This window comes from Pelobates fuscus, chromosome 3 (assembly GCF_036172605.1).
Source record: "Pelobates fuscus isolate aPelFus1 chromosome 3, aPelFus1.pri, whole genome shotgun sequence".
Taxonomy (NCBI): domain Eukaryota; kingdom Metazoa; phylum Chordata; class Amphibia; order Anura; family Pelobatidae; genus Pelobates; species Pelobates fuscus.
The window spans coordinates 256,395,629-256,421,748 of NC_086319.1; the positions used below are offsets into that span (position 1 = coordinate 256,395,629).

General features: G+C 39.0%; 1 protein-coding gene across 1 annotated transcript in view; it reads left to right on the forward strand.

Moving 5' to 3' along the window:
* Positions 1 to 26,120, forward strand: part of PPP6R2 (protein phosphatase 6 regulatory subunit 2) — a 97,587-nt gene that overhangs the window by 12,639 nt on the left and 58,828 nt on the right. Inside the window, exons 2-9 of the mRNA XM_063448359.1 lie at positions 10,473 to 10,586; positions 13,431 to 13,676; positions 14,357 to 14,543; positions 14,693 to 14,830; positions 17,868 to 17,933; positions 18,227 to 18,339; positions 23,126 to 23,239; positions 24,673 to 24,799. Coding sequence (XP_063304429.1) covers positions 13,450 to 13,676; positions 14,357 to 14,543; positions 14,693 to 14,830; positions 17,868 to 17,933; positions 18,227 to 18,339; positions 23,126 to 23,239; positions 24,673 to 24,799 — 972 coding nt within the window. The 5' untranslated portion in view covers positions 10,473 to 10,586; positions 13,431 to 13,449. The remainder of the gene's footprint in view (positions 1 to 10,472; positions 10,587 to 13,430; positions 13,677 to 14,356; positions 14,544 to 14,692; positions 14,831 to 17,867; positions 17,934 to 18,226; positions 18,340 to 23,125; positions 23,240 to 24,672; positions 24,800 to 26,120) is intronic.

The window sequence follows — 26,120 nt, forward strand, 5'->3', positions numbered from 1 at the left end:
TTACATTTTCAACAAAAAAAAAATGCAAGTCTTAAGGGACACTATAGATGCCAGACCACTACAGCTTAATGTAATTTTTCTGGTGTCTTTAGCCTGTACCCACAGACTTTTAAATGTAAACACTGCCTTTTTAGAGAAAAGGCAGTGTTTACATTGCTATCTAGTAACACCTCTAGTGACAGTCACTTAGACGGTCAGAGTCCTGGATCAGTGCTATACAATGTGCAGCACCTACGTTCAGCGTCTCCACGCTCTGTATGTTCCTCATAGAGATGCATTGATTCAATACATCTCTACGAGGAGATGCTGATTGGCACATTGTTTTGCTGCGCATGCACAACATCCTCCTTTAGCTGAGATCATAAACACTGATGATTTCAGCCATGGAGGCAGGACCAGTCATGGCGTGGGAAAAAAGGTGAGCAAAAACACTTTTCTCGTCTTATTGGGTGGGGGCAGGTACCTAAACAGACACACACTCTCTGACACACTCACAGACTGACAGAGACACACATTTTCTCACAAACTAATATTTTAATTTTTATTGAAATTCACTCAGCCTCCCCCTTTTTTTATTTTTTTTATTTTGGGAGAGCTGAGTGTATCTTTCCCTGGGATCCAGTGGGGCTGCTCTCTCTTCCTGCATGCTTGGGAGCAGTAATCTACCTGCAGTTACACTGTGCTTCCTTGTGCTTTCTGTAGTGATGCCTGGGCTGGAGTGATGTCATATTCTGTCTCCCGGCATCATTAAACAGTGCGAAGAAGCAGAGAGGAGCTGCAGGTAGATTACTGCTCCCTCACTCGCCTCCTCATTGCCTCAGGCGGCCGCCTCAATGCTCACCAGGGCGGGCGGCAGGGCGGCTGGCTTCCATGCTCCCCACTGCGGCGGGCTTTAGTGCTACCTAGGGCTGTCATTCCAGGCGCCAGGGCGAAATGCCTTATCGCCATGGCGATCTGGTGCCTGGGATTTGTCGAGCCCTGCTTTTGCTCCTTCTTTTTGTTCTTTTACTGACTATCTATAAAGTTGTATTGTTAACTATATGTTTTGAAAACTCAAACATACGATTCATGTAAAGTAAAATATATATATATATATATTTTTGTAAAAGCAGTCTTGCACTCCAAAAGCAGCAGAAATGGAAATATCAATTGATTGCATGAAGGAGCAGATGGCCCTTTATATGAAACTTTGTATAGCAATATATAATCTCAGTCCTAAAATTATCTTGACCACAATAGTTGTCAGAATAAACCTAGGCCTTGTATTTTTAGTCTCGCCCACATATGTGCAAGTCTCCATTTGTCCCTTCTCTGGTAACATGATAGGATCACATGATTTGGGTGCAATAAAGCTTGGATAAGCAGCAGCAAAAATAGAGATGTAACATCTCATACCTTCCTATATCTCAACTGATACCACAGCATGCAGATCTTTAACCCCTTAAGAACAGAGGTAATTGAACCTTAAATTTTAGCTATATAGGTTTGTTCCCCCATATTTTAAAGGTTTCTCTTCAAGTGCCCCAATACAAATTATATGTTGTTGGCTTAAAAGACAGAAAGGGGTTTAATTTGTGTGTGTGTGTATGTGTATATATATATATATATATATATATATCTTTTAATACAAAATAATACACACAAAAGCAAAAAAAATAAAAAATATTTTGTCACAGTTGTGGCAATAATAATGTGTGCATAATTAGTGCAGCTTCTGAAAAGTAATTTGATTTACAGAGTACATATATGTAGAACTCCAGTTTATTTTTGGTAGTTACGGGTCACCAAATACAAGAAGTAAAAAAAAAAAAAAATTCAATGTGGAGTGATTTTAAAATTTGGTATGTTTTGCTGCACAAAATTAAATATTTATATAAAGTTGACATCAAAGACTATTTACCTAGAGGTATTTAACACTTAACTTCCAATCTCCTAAAACATTTTTTTTCAACACACATTGAACAAGGTATTTGTAGTGTGTATTTCGTAAACTGAGGTGTGCTTCTACAGAGCAAATCTCCATAATGTGTTCAACTACATCTTCTGAATGCAACATAACCCCCAATGTATGCCACTATACTGTGAAGCTACAGACAGCATCATGAGACCTGGCGATTTCAGTTTCTATATTTAGAATTTGAGTCTTATTTGATGGGCTCATTTTAGGGCATTGTAGCAGTTTATTCAAATTACCCCACAATTTGTAAAAGTAGGTACTGCAGGGTATCTCGGATGTTGTATATTGTGCCTTAATGTATTGCCATTTTTTCTCCAGTTTCTGGTAGAATTTTTTTTGCATTCTTTTACATTCACATCACATTTTAACTGTGCATTTTTCACATCTGCGATATGCCACTGTGATCAAACCTCCCAAATTATACTCGGCAAACTCTTCTGAATAAAAAAATACCCCCAATGTATGCCTTTGGCATTATCTTGCAAAGGTTCAGTGCCATATAAGAGACCTGACTATTTCAGTTTTTACAGTTAGAATTTTGATAGAAAAATGATGGGCCTATTCTGCATTTTGGGGCAGTTTGACAGTTCAAATTACCCCATAAATGCATACCATTTGTGAAAGTAGACAACATGGGGAATATCATATGGTAATATCATATGTCATAAGTTATTTTATCACTTATTTATTTTTTTACATGCAATTTAGCAGTATATGACGTAAACTTGATATGTGCTACTGTAATAAAATAAATTACTAAATTGTGCTCAACTGTATCTCCTGAGTACAGAATGACCCCTTTGTATGCCCTTGTCAACTATTTTTGTCAAAGTACAACGTTGTAATTATAACCTGTACATTGCAGGTTTTTTTTTGGTTTTTTTTAAATGGAAAATTAAAGATGGGTTTATGGTGCATTTTGGGGTATTTTAGTAGCTCATGTATTTGAATTACTTAAAAATGCATACCATTGCAAAAATGGACACCATGAGGACTATAATGATATATTTTGAGCTTTTTTTTTTTTTTATGTGACAGACCACCTGGTCACCCAGGACTTGCACTTGACCAGGTGGTCACCTATGTACAAGCTCACCCTTTCCTCAAAATAACTACAAGCACCAAGTTAATACCTCTCCACACCATGCCTCCCTGCTCAGCTCTCTATTTAGCGGCCCACAAGGCATCCGAGACCAGTAGGGAACTCACAGAGGCTAGGTGCACCTGACTAGGAGCAACCCACAAAGCTCATGGAAATCAAAATCTGATTTCAGGGCCATCAAACAGGGCACTATCAGGAGGGATGACCAAGAAGGTGTTGAGGAATCAAACGATACCAATGACTTGAGGGAGCAAAATTAACCAACCAAAAGCCCAGTCATTGAAAATGACCGGTACTTTCCACCCAGCACCATGGAACTCTGTGCCAGATCGGAGGATGCTCGTGGCTTGGTCAAAGCTCAATATCCAGACTATTCGGGCTAGACACCCCCGATCCCAGGGCTTTGTGAACTGAATACCTGTCTCAGGGAGAGCTATCCGATGGGTGGCATTGGTTTGGGAATATGGGCAAAGGATTCATATTGGAAAAGTAGCAAGCTATTATCTGTTGCACCTGAGTTTAATTTACATACAAATGTGAAGGCTGCACATGACATTATTAACCCCTTAAGGACGCAGCTTCAAAAACTGGACTTACCCTTAAGGACACAAGCATTTTTTGCTGTTTGTGTTCAACCTCTGTTTGCATATATATGTTTTTTAAAGGACAAAAAGGGCTTTAATCTGATGTGACATATACATATATAAATTCTTATTTATTATTAACCCCCCCCCCCCCCCCCAAAAAAAAAAAATTAAATTGTTTTTTTTCACAGTTTAGGCAATAATAACGTGTGTATAATAAGTGCAGCTTAAGGAAAGTAATTTAAAAAAATATTCAATTAGTTGTTCTGATTTTCAGAGTACATAAAATGTCTAGGATTTCAGCTTATTTTGAAAGTTACAGGTCACAAAATACAAGGAGTAAAAACTTTTTTTAATGTGGAGCTATTTTAGAATTTGCCATGTAAGCTCAATAGCCATCACAGAAAGCAAAATTGCTGCACAAAAGTATATATTTATATAAAGCACACATCACAGGCTATTTACCAAAGGGTATTCTGACACTTTTTACGTAGCCATTTCGCTGCCAATCTCTGCTAAATCGTGTAGTAAAATTGTGTTTTTTTCAGATTTCTAACATACACACATAAAACAAGGATTTTTAATGTGTATTTCATAAAGTTGATATATACTACTGCTGTAGAAAACCCCATATTGTTTTCAGCCATATCAACAGAGTAAAATGATACCCCCAATCTATGTCTTTGCCACTATCCTGTGAAGTTACAGTGCCATAAAAGAGACCTGACCATTTCAGTTTTCACAGTGATAATTTTGATAGATTAATTTGATGGTTGATGGAGCAAGTCTCATTTTGGGGCATTGTAGCAGTTTAACTGTTGAATTTATCCCTCAATGACCTACCATTGGTGAAAGTAGACACTGCAGTGTATCTCATATGGTATATATTGTGCCTTAACGTGATGCCATTTTTTCACCAGTTTATGTCAAACTTTGTGGTAAAATATATTTTTTTGCATTTTTTACATACACATTACATTTTTTGGGGTCATTTTTCAAGTCTGGTATGTGCCACTGTGATCAAAACCCCATAATTATGCTCAGCAAACTCTTCTGAATAAAACAATACCCCCAATGTATGTCTTTGACACTATCCTGCGAAGCTACAGTGCCTTAAACGAGTCCTGACCATTACAGTTTTTACAATTAGAATTTTGATAAATGGATTTGGTGTGTCTATATCACATTTTAGGGCATTGTAGCAGTTTGACAGTTAAAATTACTCCATAAATGCATACCATTTGTGAAAGTAGACACCCCGGGCTATGTCATATGGTATATTTTGAGCTTTATTATACAGTTTTGTTAGCACCAATTACTTTCAAATGTTATCATATTGTTATATTTTTGCATTTTTATACACATGTTGTATTTTAGTAGTTAATTATGGAAACTTGATATGTTACTGTAAATTAAATCACAAAATTATTCTCAGCTATATTTCCTGAGTACAAAATTACCCCATTTGTACACCTTAGCCAGGTTTTTGTGAAAAAATACAGGGCTAAAATCATACCCGGCCCATTACAGGTTTTTTTAAATGGCAAATTGACGAATGGTCATTGTTTCATTTTGGGGCATTTTAGTCGCTCATATATTTAAATAACGCCACCAATGCATACCATTTACAAAAGTGGACAACATGGGGACCCTCATATAACATATTATAAGCTTTATTGAAGTGACATTTTGTTACCATTTTGTTTCAAAGTTTGTGGTTTTCATTTTTATTTTAAAATTTTTACATACACATAGTATTTTTGATGATTATTTTTTATATACCCTGTTTCCCACTGTCATAAAATTATTTTAGCTGTACTCAGCAACATCTTCTCAGTACAAATATACCCCATATGCATATCTTTGGAAAGTAGCGATCTTAATATTAATCTAAATCTCTAATCCTAAACCAAGCCCTAATTCTAAACCAAATCCTAACCCTCAATCTAATAATAAATAAATAAATAAACCATTACCACAATCCTAACCCATAACGTAATCCCATGTGTAACTCTAATTATAACCTTAATCCAAATCTCAATCCTACCTTTAGCAATAGTGTTAAAATGAATCCCCCTGCTGGTGTCAGCCGAGGAATTCCCTTGCTATATTCAGCAAGGGACGCCCGTGCTGACCCTAATCCTAATCTGAACCATAATCTGAATCCTAATCTGAAACATAATCCCAATACTACAATTAATTATAAACCTTATCTTAAACATAAACTTAATAATAAACCCAGTAATAAACCTGATAATAAATCTAGTACTTATGCTAAACCGAATAATAATCCTTAATTGATATCCTTAATTTAATCTTAATCCCAAAAGTTTCCCTCTACTAATATCAGTGCTGATATTAGTAAAGGGATTTTAAACTAAAACACAGTGGTATGTTGCTGCCATCTACTGGCTATTTTCAGTATTGCAGTCTCCCATCTCTTACATTGAAGACATTATGCCCAATGCAATGCAATCTGTGCTGCGCAACTAAAAATGCCCAGCACTGATCAGAATGGCATTGGGGCATAGAGGGTGATCCTCCAGGGTTTGTTCAGACCCTGGGGGTCTCCCAAGCACCAGATCACTTGAGAGAATGACTGTAGCTGAGCTTGATCGGTCAGCTGCAGTCTTCTTTGTGGATTTAAATGGCTACATGCAGTGCTAACTTTCAGCACTGCATGCAGCTCATCAAAAAGTCTGGGGCCACTAAAAATGGCCCCAGCTGACAGAGGGGACACCCAGGTTTCTAATGATACCTGGGTTTCCTAGTGTGAGCAGGGATTTAACCCTGCTCACACTGCATTGTGCTCTATGGGGATTTAAATCCCCATTTAAACAGCTGCATGCCGATCTCACTTTGAGCTCTGCATGCAGCTCAGCTGTCAGTCTGTGGACATTAAAAATGACCCCAGCTGACAGAGGGGAGACCCAGGTTTCTAATGATACCTGGGTTTCCTGGTGTGAGCAGGGATTTAACCCTGCTTACACCACAATCTAGATATAGGCATTTAAATGCCTATTTAAGCAGATACATGCCGCGCTGACTTCCAGCACTGCATGTAACTCATCAAAAATGTCCCCAGCTGATAGAGGGGAGCCCCAGGTTTCCATTGATACCTGGAACTCCCTTGTGTTAGCAGGGATTTAACCCTGATCACACCAAATTGTAATAGTGGGGATTTAAATCCCCATTTAAATGCTTGTTTGCAGCGCTCACTTTGAGCTCTGCAAACAGAGCATCAGTCAGTCTGGGGCCACTAATTCTGGCCCCAGGTGAGAGAGGGGAGCCCCAGGAATCAAATGATACCTGGGGCTCATAGTTACCAGCAAGGTAATAGACCCTGCTGGAAAAATACTGCATGACGGAAATGTTCCGTCATGCGTCCTTAAGGGTAGGACCAGCATGACGGAAAATTTCCGTCATGCGTCCTTAAGGGGTTAAAGGTACTTTTGTATTAAACAAAACACCTACTTAGCATCTGTACTATTCCTTGGCAGATAAATATGTTTTCAACCGTACGTCAATGATCACATTCTAAGGCTGTCTTTTTGGTAGCGGTAAGAGAAAGCGTGTGTTCTCTTTCTCGTTTAGGGTGATGTGTCACACATATTATGACATAATATGATCAACTTTCCTGGCTACCATTTTGGGCCTGTTTCTTTAAGTTGAAAGAAGAGAAAATAGTGGCATTGGAGTCATATTGATGGAGGTTGCCTGGCAACTTGCCGTAAAGATACCTTGCTAGTTTGCAACAGTTGAATTTGAAAGCTTTAAATGTTAATGCATGGAGAAAAATCTGATAGGAGGTAAAAAAACCAAAAAACAAAAAAAAACGGATTATGTTTGGAAGCTTCATCTGTGTAAATAGAAAATGAATCCATAAAACTTGATAAATGTGCAATATTGAGTAATGTTTTTCATATCTGAAGCGGTTTGAGATATCCATGTTGAACGAAATGTGTTTTATCTCAAGAATGTAGAATTATTTATCTCTACCTTGGCCTGGACCTTGTCCTGTCTGGAGGGGGTCGCTATTATCTAGAGATATTCTTAGATATACGCAATTATATCGACAAGCGTCCCCCACGGCGGGGGCTGGAAGAGGTCCTCATGTAATCTGAAAGATATGTGATTATATATGTATACTTATCAACAAGATATGCCTCCTATGCTACAGCCATTCAAGTTTTTTTAAAATTTTATATAAATGGAAAATTGGAGAGATACCGTACACACATATTGACATTTCAAGGCTAGTGTGCCGAAGACATCGACAAAGCTACGAATAACATATGTTTTACTCTGTATAAAGTGTTTTCTACGCATACTAGATCATGACAATGTCTCAGCAACGTGATGTGTATCAAAGTATATTGTGCAAACGGTGTTTCACCTTGTTATAAATAAAGAATTAAAAAAAAAAAAAAGAATGTAGAATTAAAAAAATCACAAAAACAAAAAACGACTTATCCAAGGGACTAAAGCTGTAGCCCAATCAACTTGTCCGTCTTGACATCCAAGTTGTCCTGACACAAAATTATTTCAATTACAAAGATTGGGGCCCTTTCGAGAGCCATGGACACTGTCGGCTATCTGCTAAACTCTTGCTAGTCACAAAATGACTGTTTTGCCATAATTTGCATACCAGCATTAAGAAAATGTACACACTTTGATTCAATCAGCAGAGGGGCTGCAGAATTAACAACTAACAATAGTTTGTTTTTCAATTGCTATCATCACAAGCCCCTTTTAGATCCATGGTCTTCAAGCCTCTCCTCTAGGCCCATTCATATACTGTTTTTGTTGAAATGCATTAACTTGGCTCTCCCCAAATTCAAAATGGTGATCCAGACGTGGACCCCATGCTCACTGTGACTACAGAGTATCGGCTGCACCTCACTAACAAGGCCCAAAGAAGGCCAAAATTATTTTCTCCGAGGAGTTTCAAGGCAGGTTAGGAGTTTCTATTCAGGTTTAGCAGGTTTCTGGTTAGATTTGGGATCCTAGTGTTATTACTGTGGACATAGTGGGCTAGTGGGCTAGTTTGAGGTTTGCTGGCATGTTGACTGAGGTAAAAAGGTGGGAAAGCAATTAGATGTGCAGGACTCGCCTCTACCTTGGATTATTGTTTTAACTACTGTATTAATGTTGTGATTGTTTTTGTTTATAGGGTGGAAAAGTCATCCTTGTTTTACAGGATGCATGTATGTGTAGCATGGCCTAGTAGGTCGCGTTATAAATGTCTGACTGACTTTATAAAGGTTAAAATGTTATGAGCTTTAATGGTTTGTTTTCTAATTGAAAATGTATGAATATTTGGTTTGCCCTTCTAAGTGAAAAATAAATACCATGGCCTTTGCCCAATTTGAAACGTTAATAATGTGTCTTTATTTGTTCATTGTGTGATCTTTGTCTACTATCATGTATGTGAAAATCATAAAGTACTAAAAACTAAATCATAAAGTACTAAAAGTACTAATTAAAGGGATACTCCAAGCTTGTTGTTGACTTTTCTTAATTTTGTTCTACATTGGGTTAATCTACTACTGGAAATTACTGACTTTTATTTTAAAACCAAACACACAAACAAAAAAATTAAAATAAAAAAAACTACCTACCCCTACTCCTCTCAACCAAAGGTTGAAAATCATAAATAAAGAATTTATATAAAAAAATAAATAAATAAGCCACAAACTTACCTTCAATGTAGCTCGGAGACAAAGTTCCACACCTAGTTTGTTGTCTTGTCATGTCATTCATTCCTGGGCCAAAGGTCAAATCAAATTAGAGAGTCATTGTTTGACTTAGGGTGCATACATGGCAAGCACAGCAGCCTACCAGTCCGTTAATTCTGATAGAGATGCATTGAATCCAATACTTCTCTATTAGAAATGGTGAACACTACACATGCAAGTGGAGTGTGTGTTTACGATCGTTGAGATGAGCTGAGTGACTGCTCATCTTGCTGGTAATGCTCTCCCAATCCTGAAAGGCCCCAAGTTAAATTGTTCTGATGCTGTAGCCCTGATCCTACATGGGTCCAAAAAGTAAATTTTTACAATTCAGGTTACATGAATGAATGTATAGATGTGCTCTTTCGCACGTATCATATACACATTATGTATATTTTACGGAGATAGGGTGGCCAGTTTCCCTTTTCTTGACATCTACAAGTTCTGTAGCTTGGAAGGAGCTTGAAACCCCTTCCTTGCTTTACATGGAATTCTTGTGGTTCTAGTATGATATTAGTTTACTAATCATCCAAAGGATCTGCCATGACTGAATAATGGATTGAATTTCACTTGTCACATGCATTGCACCTGCAGGCAAGCTTCCCCTGGAAGTTTCTTCTATTAGAAAGCTTGCAAAAAGAAGATGTAGATGAGATTAACTGGACCCACCACTATAGCTTATTCCTGTGATTGTGGGCAAATGCGTGTATTAATCCCTAGCTTGTATGGGCTTGCTAGTGCCCTGAGAAATAATGGTCGTTTTGTATACCGTATATGAATACTGCTTAAACACACACACACACACATTTTATAGGATTAACATGGAAGTGAAATATCCCAAGGGATGGTTATTGGGTCCTGGGAATCTACTTAAGGGTTTGTACTCATAGCCTCCTTACACCGTTATCATTACAATAAGCTGTAGAACTTGGAGTATTACTTTAACAGTATCTACATGATTGTAAATGATTGTAATTTTTGGCAGACAGTATAAAAATGATGTCATGCTTTGGATTATGAAAGCTTTACTTGCATACTGAATTGGTTTTCTTAGGCACATTTATAATAATTTCTGTATTGTTATCCTCTAATAGCAAGGAAATCTGGGTCACCTCTGTCCCGTGGATTTGTGAACTGGAATCAACAGAAATGCATCTGTGCATGCAACCACACATTTTCTTCTGAGACTCCACCTGTTTCTCTACAAGGTTTGAGAAAAAAATTTACTTTACAAACACATTCAGGGTTATTCACAACAGTGAGAATTTTAATAAATTTAATGTGAATTTCAAATTTGAGGCAAAAGTAGCTGAACTGGAAACATAGCTGACTTAGAGAATGTTTCCAACTTTGACTGTTTTAATTTTGAATTTGAAATTCACTACAAATTAACTTTGTATTCACATTTAAGTGAATAACCCTGACCATTTAAGAAGCGATTAATGATGTGGACTGCTTGCCTAAATTAAATATCTGTTTCAAATCATACAAAGTTTTAGTGGTGCATTTTCCAAGCTTAAGCCTCATTTTCAAGGTAGTAACTAGAATCATGCTTCTAAAAGCATAAGGCCTCATTCTGCCTTAGCTATGTCTGTTTTGTGCCACATTTCATTTAATTGGCCACTTTAATTAGCTGAGATTAACTGAGCTCTTGGCACTATAACCACTACAGTGGGCTCTATTGTGTATGTTTCTTAGTTTGCTCCTTTTTGGAAATCTCCTTAAAAGCTTTTAGGCAATGAGCTACACTGATCAGCCACAACATTAAAACTACCACCCTAATATTGTGTAGGTCCTCCTGGTGCTTCCAAAACAGTTCTAATGTGATGAACTCACTCATATAAGACTATGATCAACTAAACTCATACCAAACTGACGAGTTTCCTACCCTTTTTGTCCCTTACTGAGCTGAAGTGTCCTGACGCTCTCCGCAGGATCAACCTACAACCGCTCTGGAACTCTGGCCCGGCCACTTGTTTTGGAATTTTCCGGTCATCTTGCACCTTCCCTTTCACCCCTTCCCCAGCGAGCTTGAAGAAAGTTTTTTGGAGGGAGGCTTCTATACCCAGAACTGAGCAATTGCTCCCTGAAATTACCAAGTAGCTTCTATTCGCTTGGAGATATTGCTCCTGGTAAATTACTGAGGATTGACCCCGACTGCATGGAACGGCCACGGTTGTTGTAGCAGTCAGGTGAAACTTTGACTGTGTGGCGTTTGTACAATTCTGCAATGGGTGCTTTGATCTCCTCATTAAAATTACATATGACTTGTAGGGATACTGTACTACTTGGAGATATTTCTGTGTCTGGGAGATAATTGGTTTACTGGTTATCAATTTGATTATCTCCCAGACACAGACGACTGGGCGGGCTTAGGATATTCTGAATAGAGATCCCATGCTGGTGGTCTGTGTATAAATGTGTGTGCTCTGGCCTGATGAAAGCAGTTCTTGTACCCATCATCAAGTTTCGACTGATGTTTGGGTATGCAGGAGTTATAATCACTGCTCCACTACGGGACCTCGTAGAATCTACAGTGGAGGTACCACTATGGGTACAGGTGCTCCATTACAGCATAAACTCCACAAAACCTCTGAACGTGTCCTGTGGTATCTGACACCAAGACACGAGCAGCAGATCCATTAATTCCTGCATGTTGCGAGATTTGTTGATTCAGTGCATCCCACAGATGTTCAATCAGATTGAGATCTGGGAAATTTGGAGGCCAAGGCAACACATTGAGCTCTTTTGTCATGTTCTTTAAACCTCAACTATTCCTGAACAAGTTTTGCAGTGTGTCAGATACCTGCCGAAAGAAGCCACTGCTAAGGGGTGCTATTAAAGAAACACTAGAGGGTCATAAACACAAACATGTATTCTTGACCCAATAGTGTTAAAAACACCTTCTAGCCCCCCTGCCACCACTAAATATAGTAAAATCTTACGATTACTCCAGTCTGCTGCTGCTGGCTCTGCCCCTTATCTGCCTGCTTAGCTGACATCAGAAGTGTTTCTCAATACTAATCACAATAATTTCACATAAGAAAGCAGTGGATTGGACGAGACTGTCCCCACACGCATCAGTGAGCCTTGGGTGCCCATGGCCCTGACTCTGGTTCACCGATTGTCCTTCCTTGCACCACTTTTGGTAGGTACTAGCCATTGCTTACAAGGAATACCCCACAAGACTTATTTTGGATCCTTGTCAGAGTCACTCATATCCTTTTGCTTGTCTATTTTCCTGCTTCCAGATTAAATTTACAAACTGACTGTTAATTTGCTGCATAATATATGCCACCCCATGACAGGTTCCATTGTTATGATATAATCAATGTTATTTTCTTCACCTATCAGTGGTTTTAATGTTGTGGCTGATCATGGTATATCCAGTTTACTGCAAAGTGGGAGTGCCAATCCAAAGCATAATTTATCTTACTTCTGGAGTAATTCCATTCTTTACTTATGATTATTGTGCATTCATTTCTTGGTTTGCCTCAGAACCATTAGCAACGTTTACATATTTATGCTTTACACTTGTATTGTTAGTGGATATGCATTTAATAGATAGTAGGCTTGTATACATGATTTAGAGGTTGCATTATAGAACACAGATGTCTTCCTAAAGGTATTGACTTTTCTGCCTATCCTCCCCTTTCTAGGCAGGTACTGAGCCATCTGCCTAACCTTCTGTGTATGCTGCTCCATCAAAACCGCTTGTTTTATGCAATGTTTACACATTTATAAAAGGAATTTTGTTACCTGTTCTAGTTATGTCACATATTTTGCTTTTCCATTCATTTGCAATGTTTGTCCTGACTTTGCCTTGTGTGACCTGGAATATTTTATTTGCTATGTCTTTACTATAAATTTAGGAAGAAAAAAAAGAAACCTCTTAAAAAAATGTTAGCACATGTGTTTTTCAATGTTTTTTTGCAATGGTATAATGATATAAGTTAGTGATACAACTATACCCTATAAATGTGAACTCATGTCTGGAAACCTTCTGCATATATTTTTATAGTAATTATTTATCCCTCTTTTCAATGTTGCAGTCAGAAACTGACAGTCATCATGTTCTGGAAGTTTGATCTGAACACGACCTCACATGTAGACAAGCTCCTAGATAAGGAGGATGTAACTCTGCAGGAGCTAATGGAGGAAGATGACCTACTCCAAGAGTGCAAAGCCCAAAACCGGAGGCTGCTGGACTTTCTGTGCCAGCCACAGTGCATGGAACAGCTTGTTCAGCTCATCACACAGAAACCGCCCACTGACATGGAAGAACGTGTCCGCTTTAAGTGAGTGATGGGTCAGAGATCAGTGCACTTTAAAGAACACTATAGGGTTAGGAATACAAATGTGTTCCTGACCCTATAGTGTTAAAACCACCATTTAGGTGGCTTACCCCTCTTTAAAAGGTAAGAAAACTACCTTATTTCCCGCAACACACAGGTCGCTGGTGCAGAACCCGCACAATGTACATGTTAGCATCACTACTCTGATGAAACCCCTTCCCTCCTGTGTTCTAGGGCAGTGGGTTTTAACCAGTGTGCCTCAAACTACCTCAAAGTGTTTATTGAACACTCTGACTTTAGAGTTGTAATTAGTTCATTTCAATCCTTTTAATTGTGTTTTTAAGAGGTTATTTTTTTTTATTTTTTTATTTGTGCATATCTTTTTTGCAAGGCTGCAAATAAATGTTACTATTTATAAGCTAGTGAAGAAGGTTTAAAAAAAAAAAAAAAAAAGTATGTGTGCCTTGAAAATATTTCTCTCATGGAAGTGTGCCTTGGTCCAGAAAAGTTGTGAATCACTGCCCTAGGAAACATTGTTCACATTGATGATGGGGAGAGAACTACTGAAATATGGCAATCATGAATGATTGTATCTTTCAGTAGACCGTTAAAATCTATTACTCTGAGTGACCATTTTGTATAAAATACTTTGCAAGTAAGAAAGCATGTGTACTTTGTCTCAGGTATCCTAACATAGCTTGTGAGCTGTTAACTTGTGACGTGCCACAGATCAATGACAAGCTGGGTGAAGACGAGAGCCTCTTAAACATTTTGTACGACTTCCTACAGCAGGAACCTCCGCTCAACCCGCTGCTGGCCAGCTTCTTTAGCAAAACAATTGGAAACTTGATTGCAAGGAAAACTGAACAGGTGAGAAATGCACACAGCACCACCTTTCAGTCGCCAATGTATGCTTGGTGATCAGGCTTCTAATTTTGCAGTGTTTATTTCAGGCTTTATTTTAAATTTTGATGATGGCATTGTGGAATGCCTGTTCACTCTCTGTTCTTCCTTTTCAGGTTATCGGGTTCCTGAGGAAGAAAGAGAAGTTCCTCACCCTTGTGCTCATGCACATAGGAACTTCAGCCATGATGGATTTGCTTCTTCGTCTGATCAGTTGTGTAGAGCCAGCCCCACTGCGGCAAGAAGTACTGAATGTAAGGAACAAATAGTAAGGTGTGGTAGGCAACATGCAGAACACAGCTATTTACTAACGTGTGCATTATTGATACACAACGATACTGTAATACATGTAAGTAAATATATATATATATATATATACATACATATACACACACGTGCACTCACACATACATACACTCAAGGGAAAAAGTACACCCTCTTTGGTGGTCACACTTGCTGATGATCAATTAATCAAGCATTTGATTAGCAGCACCTGTCTGCTACTTAGCCTCTTAATTCCTATAGAAGCAATAAGGGTGTACTTTGTTTTTAACACATGGCTTCTCCATTTTGGCTTTATATTTGTTAAATAAATCATGACAGGTTGTAATATATAATTTGTTGTTGTTCATTTGAGGTTGTACTTAATTTTGACATTCTTTATTTTGGTTGTGCAGAAATGCAGACATAGATTAACATTGACATTTGGTGTGACACAAGACAAGATTTTAGACTGGTATATAGAACACAGAAGGTCATAAATAACTGCACTTTTTTTTTTTTTTTTTTTAGAAATAAAAAATAATAAGTAACGTACATGATAACAAATGAGTTATGCCATGGGTTACATCAAGAAAAAATGAGGTTGTCTCGCTATAAGCCAGAGTTGGGCAGTAGAGATTAGCTATCTGTTGTTAGCTAGGCTCAAGATATAGGTTACATAGCTAAAAGACATGCTTGATGAGATTGTCAATATTTCCACAGGGTATTGGTAACTTCAGAAAAATGCGGTACTCAAAATAAGACAAATCAAAAGTGAACGCTAAAACGAAAGCAATTAGTTGGAGGTGCGTTACTGTATGGACTGTGCAGTAGTTGAGTGAGCTAAGAATTCCAGTGTAGTCGGCCCATTCCGACCTCCAGTAAGGTTAACTAGGTCAGCGTTTAGGGGGTATCAAACATTGTATACAAAACATCAGAAAATGGGTGTAATGTATATTATGCTGTGAATTTACTTTGAAGTGTTCACGATTGGCCACTTGATCTGGCTAAGCCTGTCTCATTGCGCATAGCCCTCGAGGATTCCTTTGTTAGTTTCATTGCCTGCCCTTACCTCTGAGCTAAAAATGGGGCAATGCACTATAAAATTAGAATTCTGTGGGTAAGAGCGGTACCTATGGTGTTAAGAAGGTTACACCTGGGTGAGTGGGTCTACCTAGTGTCTAGCAAGGTCAGGCAAACACAGGCGGTGGAGATTATGGTATGTGGTCCAATTGACCACTCGTCTGTTAGGCATGGTCTGTTTAATTATTTGCAAACAATAAAGGTGTGTATGCAAAACAATAGAAGGGCTGTTACCTCAGTGGGATCGTGTACCGTGTGCTGGGAATCACCGTGGATGACCAGCCGTGTGCAGGACATCCGCCAGCGGTATGTTTTTGTTATTGGCCCAGAGGGACCATCTCCAGATCAGCGTGCCTCCCGAGAGGTCGACATAAAAGGTGCATCAATTTGAAGTGGTAAGGGGTTTGTTCTTTCACAGCCCCTAGAAGTGGTGCTTTATCTTTGCCTGCTTGAAAGCTGACTACCAGGTCTCTTGGGACTGTCGCTGGGGCCCTTGGTGACTTGGGCACACGGAAGTAACCATTGAGTCCCACCGCTTTGGCTTGTCGTGGGGACAACAGTGCCACCAGAAGTCGCCTCAAGACGTGCTTTATTTCAGCTGTGGGGATCTCTTCAGGGATGCCCCTTATTTTCACGTTCCTGCACCAGGTATCCAGTGCTGCAAAGCGTTGGTCAGATAAGTCTTGTTTGTGTTGGAGCTGTATAGAAGCAAGTTGCTGAGAGTTCTTTTTGGTGGTGGACTCCACTGTACCAATCCGGCCTGTCAGGCCCTGGAGGTCAGCTTGCAGCTGTGCTACATTGGTGAGTATGTTCTTATGTAAATCCGCCAGTAGTTCTTTTAGCACTACGGTAGTAACTGAGGATGTGTCGGTGCTGGGGTCAGCTTAGAGCTGGGATAGTCGGCCATCTTTGGTTCGCCCGCTGCCTGTGCCTGCCACAGCAGGTCTCCAATGCTGAGGCCTGTCCGTGGCTTGTCTGCCTTTTGTTTTTCGGTCTTTCTTCCCACTTTGTGCCCTGTTCCCTTGTCCGGTGTGGCAATTCTCTCCAATCGCAGTTTGGTGCCGTATTTTAAGGGAAAAGTGGTGCTGTCGATCGGCGCTCACTTAATGTGCGACCCGCCGACTCAATAGCTTAGCTCTGCCCCCAGTATTTACCTAATTTTAAGACCTGCTAAGTAACTTATGATTATGTCCTGATATGTAAAACCATACAATTCAGAGGATGTACTTTATCATGTGTGTGAGGGGATAGTCTCTGTGTGTATGTGTGTATCACCTCCTGTCCCAATACCTTTCTCTCTACCTATTCTATAAAAAAAATAAAAATCCATAAAGGTATAAAAAAAAATAAAAATTGACCACCCCCTTATTTCACATAGGTTGCCAACTGACGGTCCTAACTTTGGAGCTCCTTAAAACATCTAAGACTAACCAATCCAGCTAACCATCTGAAATACCCAAAATTCCCTATGGATAATAACTGGTGCCCAGTCAAAGTGCTGGATTCCTACATTTGTACAATGTGTAGCAATCCGCCTAATACACCTTTTCTCTCACTCCAAGTATATCCACTCACCACCTAAATGTTTTTTTACATTAAGACTGCTCCTAAGATTAGGTCTCAATCCTGCCTCGTTTTCTGGGTATTCCTTTAGAATCAGGGCACCATCAGTTGATCAAAAGATTGGGATGATGGAAATCCTCAGTTTATAACAGATACATTCCTCAACCAGAGAAAGAACTAAGGAAAGCTTTCAGAAGTTTAGCTTTGTAATTTTTATCTAATAGAGGTGTGCTTTATTTGCCCTCTTTTATTTACAGGTTACAGGTAACTGTATGTCTGTAACTGTATGTCTTGCACCACCATTATTATACATATGGCTTCTTATGATTCCGACCACAAATATATGGTTTCCTTTAGTGAAGTCCTCTTTCTGTTTCCTTTCAGTGGCTGAATGAGGAGAGACTTATTCAGAGGTTGATAGATCTTATCCATTGCAGTCAAGATGAGGATGTAAGTTTACCATTTTCCAAGTCAATGAGCTCCATATATGTTAACCAGTGAAACAGATTCAATCTGGTTGATATTGGTTGTGTTTATTTATAAAAGAATGCATAAGTAATTTACACATGGTCGCTAAGCTAACTTTTGTTCAATGATTGTTATATAGACCGTATCAAACCTGGGCCTTTTCAGTGTCTGATCTGTATTGAAATTGTAAAAATGATGTCAGTTTGCATATAAAGTATATCAGCATATGCTAGATTCAATTATACAATTTTTATTATCTCCATTATTCTTTTCAGCAACAGTCCAATGCATCCCAGACTCTGTGTGATCTAATTAGGCTGAGCAGGGATCAGTGCAATCAAATGCAGGAATCACTGGAGACAGATCCCTTGCTAGTTACCCTGGAATCGTGAGTATAGTTATAACATAATGTTTTTATAGAAAAATCATGTTCTTAATATTTCTGGAAGGAGGTTATTGACAACCAGTGTCTGGTCAGAAAAAAGGGAAACACAAAATAATGGTAATCCTGGCATAAAGAACTCAAAAGGGAAAAACTGGGGGCATGGCTTGGACACGGAAGGGAGCAGTAGCATGTCGGCAGAGGTCCCACGGCCTGCGCTGTTAATATCAAGCTACCGGCATCCACACACTTAGATTTTTCAAGAACTCAGTGCCAGCACTTTAGCATACCATGGGGAAAAGGGCTAAAAAGCTTTGAACCCTCACAGGAGAAGGTACCCGCAACATCAGCGACCTCCTGCCATTGCGGCCTAGAGCTAAAATGGCGGCACAACCAGACCCCTACTGTTCCTCCTCCGAGGATGAACGCTTCGATGCCCCAGACAACATACACCATACGGAGAGTCTAATCCCTCCACAACAGGAGGAAGACCTAACAGCTCCATCCACTAAACGTGACATCAAGGCACTAATGAACAACATCCGTGCCTTCTTCGACGCAGATCTGAACATCATCTGAGAAGACATCACAGTGGTCACTGTCAGGGTGCAGGCAGCTGAGGACAATGTCTCCTCCATAACTCAACAGCAGGCAAACAACAATGAACTGATACAACACCTACAGGCATTTAATAAAGCCATGCAGGTCAGAATCGACAACCTTAGACGATGCACGGAGGCGCAATAACCTCAAAATTAGAGGTATTAACGAATTAACTGATGAGCAGGAACTGCCACATTTTATCAGATGCTTCCTGGCCACCCTTTTACCCCAACGCTCTGCCAAAGGCATACAAATCGATAGCTGCTTTTGACTCGCAAAAATCAAGTAGGACACCAGCGGAGGTCCCCCATGTAGTCCTGGTATGATTCCCAATGCTACGGGATAAACTAGCGATTCAGGAAGCTGTGAAGAACAAAACACCTCTCCAATTTGAAGCGATGCAGCTCCAGTTCCTACAGGATCTATGCCTTTCTACCCTGGATTGGAGACGGTCCTTTCAACAAGCTACCAAAGCTCTACAGATGGCAAACATTCCCTATAAATGGGGTCCAACCCGCACCCTTACAGTCATCAGGGAGGGCTGCTCCCACCAGCTTTCCTCAGCGGATGACTGCACGTATCCTTCACCGACTGGGACTTATCACAACTTCTGACAAGCCTGTAGGAATTAGCCACGTTTTGGATGTGTCCAGGATTATCCCTCCTCGCACCAATACTGAGACCGGCTGAAGAAGGGGTAGAATACCGGTGACACCTGCTGTGGTGGACTGTGCCTCTGTTCAAGCACCTCACGTCCTAAATTCTGATAATTATCGAATGTTTTTGTTTTATATTGTTGATGTTTAATCATTGCTCTATTTCCACGATGAGCCCAAGGGCGATATAATTGCCTTAATCCCCTCCCCCAAAGGCTCAGGGGTCATTGAGCGGAATATACTTGATGGCTATTAATTAACCAGGTTTATTGCTCGATGGTCATAGGCTGCAAGCCCACAAGGCTGTGACTTTACTTACATCCAGTCATTTAACATACCACCCTCCCGGCCTTCAGAGGTCCAATAACTATCCGAGATACGATTCTCCTTGATTTATATTTTTAATTTCAGTTTTACTTTTCATTTCACACTTATTCTTGTTGACCTCACTGGCCATAGAATCTTATTATTGTAGCTTAACCATACATGGCATACAGCGGCCTGTTATGCTCCATGCCCCACCAAGCAAATGCTCTTCACTTATCGCTTAAATATAAAAATAGGCGCCACCTTTCAACAGCACTGTTTACTACTGTTATTCATGTACATTTAACCCCTTAAGGATTCCAAACTTCTGGAATAAAAGGGAATCATGACATGTCACACATGTCATGGGTCATTAAGGGGTTAAAGCGTGTAACAATGTAATTATTTATTATTTATTGCCCGCACAAAAACATTGTGAAAAATGCATATGTAGTAAGGAAAAGTCTGCTTAAAACTCAAATATTTAATAAAGGACAATAAAAACCTGTCACAGAACAAATTAGATAACAGAGACAAATAGAGTTAATATACACCCTTTTGTTATGCAACATATATAACTTCTTTACATACATGTTTTGACTGTACCATATGGCACTACATGGTCCAATGAGTTAAAGTGTCACTGTAAGCATTATAACTATTTCATCTCATTGAATTGGTTATAGTGTTTTGAGTCCTCCAAGACAGTCTCCCATTCAGTGTTAATTTATTTTTGAGCAGTTTAACACTGAATGAGGCTCTCTGGCCTCTACTGGACATGTGGCAGAGATTACACACATCCTTCTAACCATACAAGTTCATATAAACAAATTGGCACTGTGATAGACTGAAAGCTATCAGCCGATTACAGCTTCCCAGAGCTCTGGCATTAGCCCAGTCAGCACAGAGTAGATGTGCTGCTGGTATCTCTCAGTTAGCATTTAAATTGTAGAAAGAGTTTAACTCTGAATGGAAGAATGGCTCTTTGGGACATCAGACACTATAATCACTTCAATTACATAAAGCTGTGCCTTCAGTGTACCTTTTATTGCTTACAACTATCACAGATTAAAAAATAAGCTTAAAAGGGCTTCTGTTTCATTAAATGCAGTTGTGGAAGCATGATTTTCCCGAGTTGTGCATTGGCATAGCCTGAAGGTTGTGGGCGACAGCACTGTTAATTGTATATAAAAAAAAAACGAGGTTCTCTGTGCGTAAGGGCGCTTATAATATAGTTAAGTGCAAATGTATGATAGCAGGTACCGCATAAATGAAGGGACTCTTGCATAATTAGCTAGGTATAAAAGTACAAACTATACGATAAAAATATTTTACCACTAGTTGTAATTGTGGAGCGCTAATGAAAATGAACACTTACCCCTAAGGGTTAGAACAGCAATACAAAGCTGTAAAAATAATAAAACATAGTGTAATACAGTTAGAATACAATTGGAGATGTAGACTCACAATGAGTACACTCACGTGGGATTGAGCCACTTGTGACTGGCTCAAATCACACCAGTTTGGGTGTACTCAGGTGACACTGGATCTCTTCTTTCTTTAAATATCATCATATGTAAGGGAAGGAAAGGAGGGGGAGAAATTGAAGCAATGAGACTCCTAGTGCTATAAATACAAGGTGCAAGATAAGTGCAATGTGCAATTGGCTGCTCACCTTTTTAGGAGCCCAGACCTGGCTCCTGGTGTATATGTAGATGTGAATTTAAGATGGCTACTACCCTTCTTTAAGCAGCAGCAGTAGATGATCCACTGGACAATCTTATTTACGTGTAAAATCAAATTTATTTTAAATATAGAAAATAAAATCAAAAATAATAAACATATACAATATTATTGTACGTGGTTATTATTTTTTATTTTCTATATTTAGAAAATGAGGAAAGGGATTCAGGGCTGATTATTTCAGATGACTTAAAGGTAGGCAGACAATGTAATAGAGCAGCAGGAAATGCTAGCAGAATGCTTGGTTGTATAGAGAGAGGTATTCACAGTAGAAAGAGGGAAGTGCTCATGCCATTGTACAGAACACTGGTGAGACCTCATTTGGAGTATTGTACGCAATTCTGGAGACCGTATCTCCAGAAGGATATTGATACTTTAGAGAGAGTTCAGAGAAGGGCTACTAAACTCGTTCATGGATTGCAGGATAAAACTTACCAGGAAAGATTAAAGGATCTTAACATGTATAGCTTGGAGGAAAGACAAGACAGGGGGGATATGATAGAAACATTTAAATACATAAAGGGAATCAACACAGTAAAGGATGAGACTATATTTAAAAGAAGAAAAACTACCACAACAAGAGGACACAGTCTTACATTAGAGGGGCAAAGGTTTAAAAATAATATCAGGAAGTATTACTTTACTGAGAGGGTAGTGGATGCATGGAATAGCCTTCCAGCTGAAGTGGTAGAGGTTAACACAGTAAAGGAGTTTAAGCATGCGTGGGATAGGCATAAGGCTATCCTAACTATAAGATAAGGCCAGGGACTAATGAAAGTATTTAGGAAATTGGGCAGACTAGATGGGCCGAATGGTTCTTATCTGCCGTCACATTCTATGTTTATATGTTTTTATCTACATATATACCAAGAGCCAGGACTGGGCTGTTAAAAAGGTGAGAAGCCAATTGCACATTGCACTTATCATCTTGCACTTTGGATTTATAGCACTAGGAGCCTCCTTGCTTCCATTTCTCCTCCCTACTTTCTTTTCCTTACATATAAGGATATTTAAAGAAAGAAAGAAGTCCAGTGTCACCAGAGTACACTGAAGCTGGTGTGATTTGAGCCTGTCGCAAGTGGCTCTTTCCCACGTGAGTGTACCCATTGTGATTTTACACCTCTAATTGTATTCTAACTGTATTGCACTAGATATGTTTTATCATTTTTACAGCTTTGTATTGCTGTTCTAACCCTTAGGGGTTAGTGTTCATTTCCATTAGAGCTCCACAATTACAACTAGTGGTGAAATATTTTTATCGCATAGTTTATACAGTTAATTGTATGCCTTATGTGAGTGATTCCTTTTGCAATAAGTTTTTTTTTTTGTTTTGTTTGTTTTTTGTTTTGTATTGTAACCTGTATAATTTATTAACCACTAGCATGTTCATTAAGTATAGATATGAGTAAAACCTACTCAGTGATATGAATATGTGCTTTGAAGCGATGTGGGGTGTAATAAACAAATAATTATTTATCTTATAGGCAGCAATGTGTAGAGCAGCTGTTACATAATATGTTTAATGGGGAGCAGACTGAAAGCTGTGTTGTAAGTGGAACACAGATCCTGCTGACATTATTGGAGACCAGGAGACCAAGGTAAGTTCAACATGTCTGTGACTCTGGAAGATCTGCAAGCATAAAAATAATACTGTATTGTGATAGATATATTGAAGTTTTCCTTGCATAATTGTTTTACATTTGACATTATATAAGGGCTGGTGCTAGGGTTTTACTGCTCTTGGCAAAATGCAGTTTGCTGCCCACTATTTATCATACAGTCTCTCTTTCTCATACATTTTACTCTCTAGTTTTCTTTCCTTTCATTTTGCTCACATTCTCTCTCTATTTTACACTGTACTTGGCTCTGTTCACCTACTTTCTAACTCCATCCTAGCTTGCATGTTCCACTCTCTCTCCAAATGTGTGTTTTTGCATTGTTTTGTGTTTGTTTTTCTCCCTTTCTCATTTTTATTTTATTTTTTATATTTTTTTTATAACTACTATTTTATTTAGTTTTTTATTCACTTAGTACAATATAGTCATGATGCAATGACTATAATGTTTAAACATTCCGTATATCACAGCAGTGACAACGTGAAGCATCCTGTTCATAAACAAATGATAAATTGGTGATGAGCAAAACAGTAGTTTGCAGTGGGGTTAAGAAGGAAAAATACTACTTTCCAATATCAAAAAGAAATAACATTTCAGAAGTGAGATATTCAGAAGTTAAGATTTCATGGGCATCAATACCGATGAGGTTGGGCTTCGGTTGCAAGTGACTGAGTGCTGTATCTGTGACTGGGTTGTTGAGGGTAGAATAATTAATAGTATTATTTGTAGGTAACTCATATAACCCTATGTTATTAATCACCCTTGGTTTGTACCCCAGTTTTGATTGTAATCCCCCTTGCAAAATTTACATCAGTTGTCCTCCAACTAGTCTTCCCCTTGTGGCCAGGACAGGGCTTCAATTGTTTGGGAATCTGGCAGTGAAATGACCATGAATTGCATCGGGCAAGTGTTGGGTATCTTATTTTGAAGGATAGCAAGAGAGGGAACTGTATCACTTTTCCAGTGTCTAGCAATAAAGGCCTTAAGCACTAGGTAAAAAGAAAAGGACAGCTTTTGGTAGGTTGGTGTGTGGGAGCATAATGATTCTTGCCAGTTCAGTCAGCAAAGCTTATGCATTACACCTCCAACAGGTGTTTATCACTGTAAATGCTCATTCCGGACTGGTGCTTCTTAAATATTAATTTGCTGAGCTCTGGGATCTCTAGAAGAGAGACTTGTCCAATGTGAAGCCTACACACTCCTATAATATAGCGAATGAAGTACAGGGTTGTTCATGCAGATCTTTTTAACTCCCTGATGGGACTTGCTTCTGCAGGCTGTCTCCCATCTTGTGCAGGTGCTGTAAGTGAATGCCTTACTTGTTTTATGTTAGCACTTGCTTTTTTGAAACACCTTTAACTCTCACAATTGTTTTTACTACTGACTTTTTCACTGCTTCTTGTCATTTTTGGCAGTGTGGATCCTTTACTAGATTCTCTTCCTCAAGGATACGAGAGAACTCTTACTGTCAACAGCAGTATTCTTCAGGGGATTGAGCCAAGGCTAAAAGATTTTCACAATCTTCTCCAACACCCCCCCAAGGTACATGCAGCACATTATACTCATACATGCTTGTTATTTCTTTTACAATTTAGAGGAAATGTTACAAAATGGATAGTTAATGTATTTTAATAATGACTTAAAAAATGCAGTTAATAATTGTTAAGAATTCCCTTTCCCAACTGTCCAAAAGTTTGTTTTCTTAGCTGCAGGCCATGCTACTGCCACTATGCTGAATTGCCCTCTTTCTGCCCAGCATAAACATCCTGGTTTGTGCTGTTTAGTGACCTATCACATGATCTGTACAGGAGCATTGTAGACATAAATATCTAGGTATGTTGCTAGACCCCAATCTATCCTTTGACCTTCACATTAAAAAAAATTGCTTAAAAACTTTACCCAAAACTAGGTGCCCTGTACAGAAATAAATCCTGCCTAAGTCCTGCAGTAAGGAAACAGTGCAACAAATACTAATGTCAGTCATTGATTATGGGGATGTAGTGAATGCACCCGCACCTCAAACTCACCTTAATAAACTTAATATTTTATATCATTCGTTCTGCCCCTTTGTACTAGAATGTAATTACTTTACCCACCACTGTGACATGTTAAACTGGCTGTCACTGGAATCCCAACACACTCTTCATCTTTCCAGCCTTGTGCATAAGAGCATTAAGTAGAATGCTCTCCCCGGCTGTTTAGCATACCGCAATACAAAAATAAAGTGGTTCGATCCTCCTTTTCCTACAGAGCACAATTATAGAACGACCTCAGGGACACAGTCAAATCTTCATTCAATCTAAAATATTGTAAGAGATCTATGGCAATACAATATACCTCAGCACAGAATGCACCTGTCATGGTTGAATATATTTATGTTCTATATTAAATTTTGATATATATATATATATATATATATATATGATAAAAAAGACCTTGCACTCCAACTTACATTTTAACAGACCCGGTGCTCGATTGCACTAAATAGATACAGCCAAAAGAAATCAGCACTCCCAGGATTAATTCAAAAAATCAAAAACTTTTCTTTATTCCAACGGTCAACGTTTCAGTTTCGCTAGGGAACTTTCATCAGGACAGAATACAAACATATTTAAAAATCAGCATTGCTAAAATAAGGAAAGTAATCAAGTAAACTCACAGTTCAGATGTGCAGGGGGCCGACCATCCTCCCGAACGAGTGGGTGGGAACAGGGAGCATAGGTCCCTCTGTTCGCGGTTACTTCTTGAATGCCTGCGTCCTCCATCTCCATGGAGATGTCGGGCGCATGCGTATTGGACAAACTGCTATCTCTCTGCATCCACCCCTCGCACGGGAGCTGGATCTCACAGGCCGTGCTAAAGG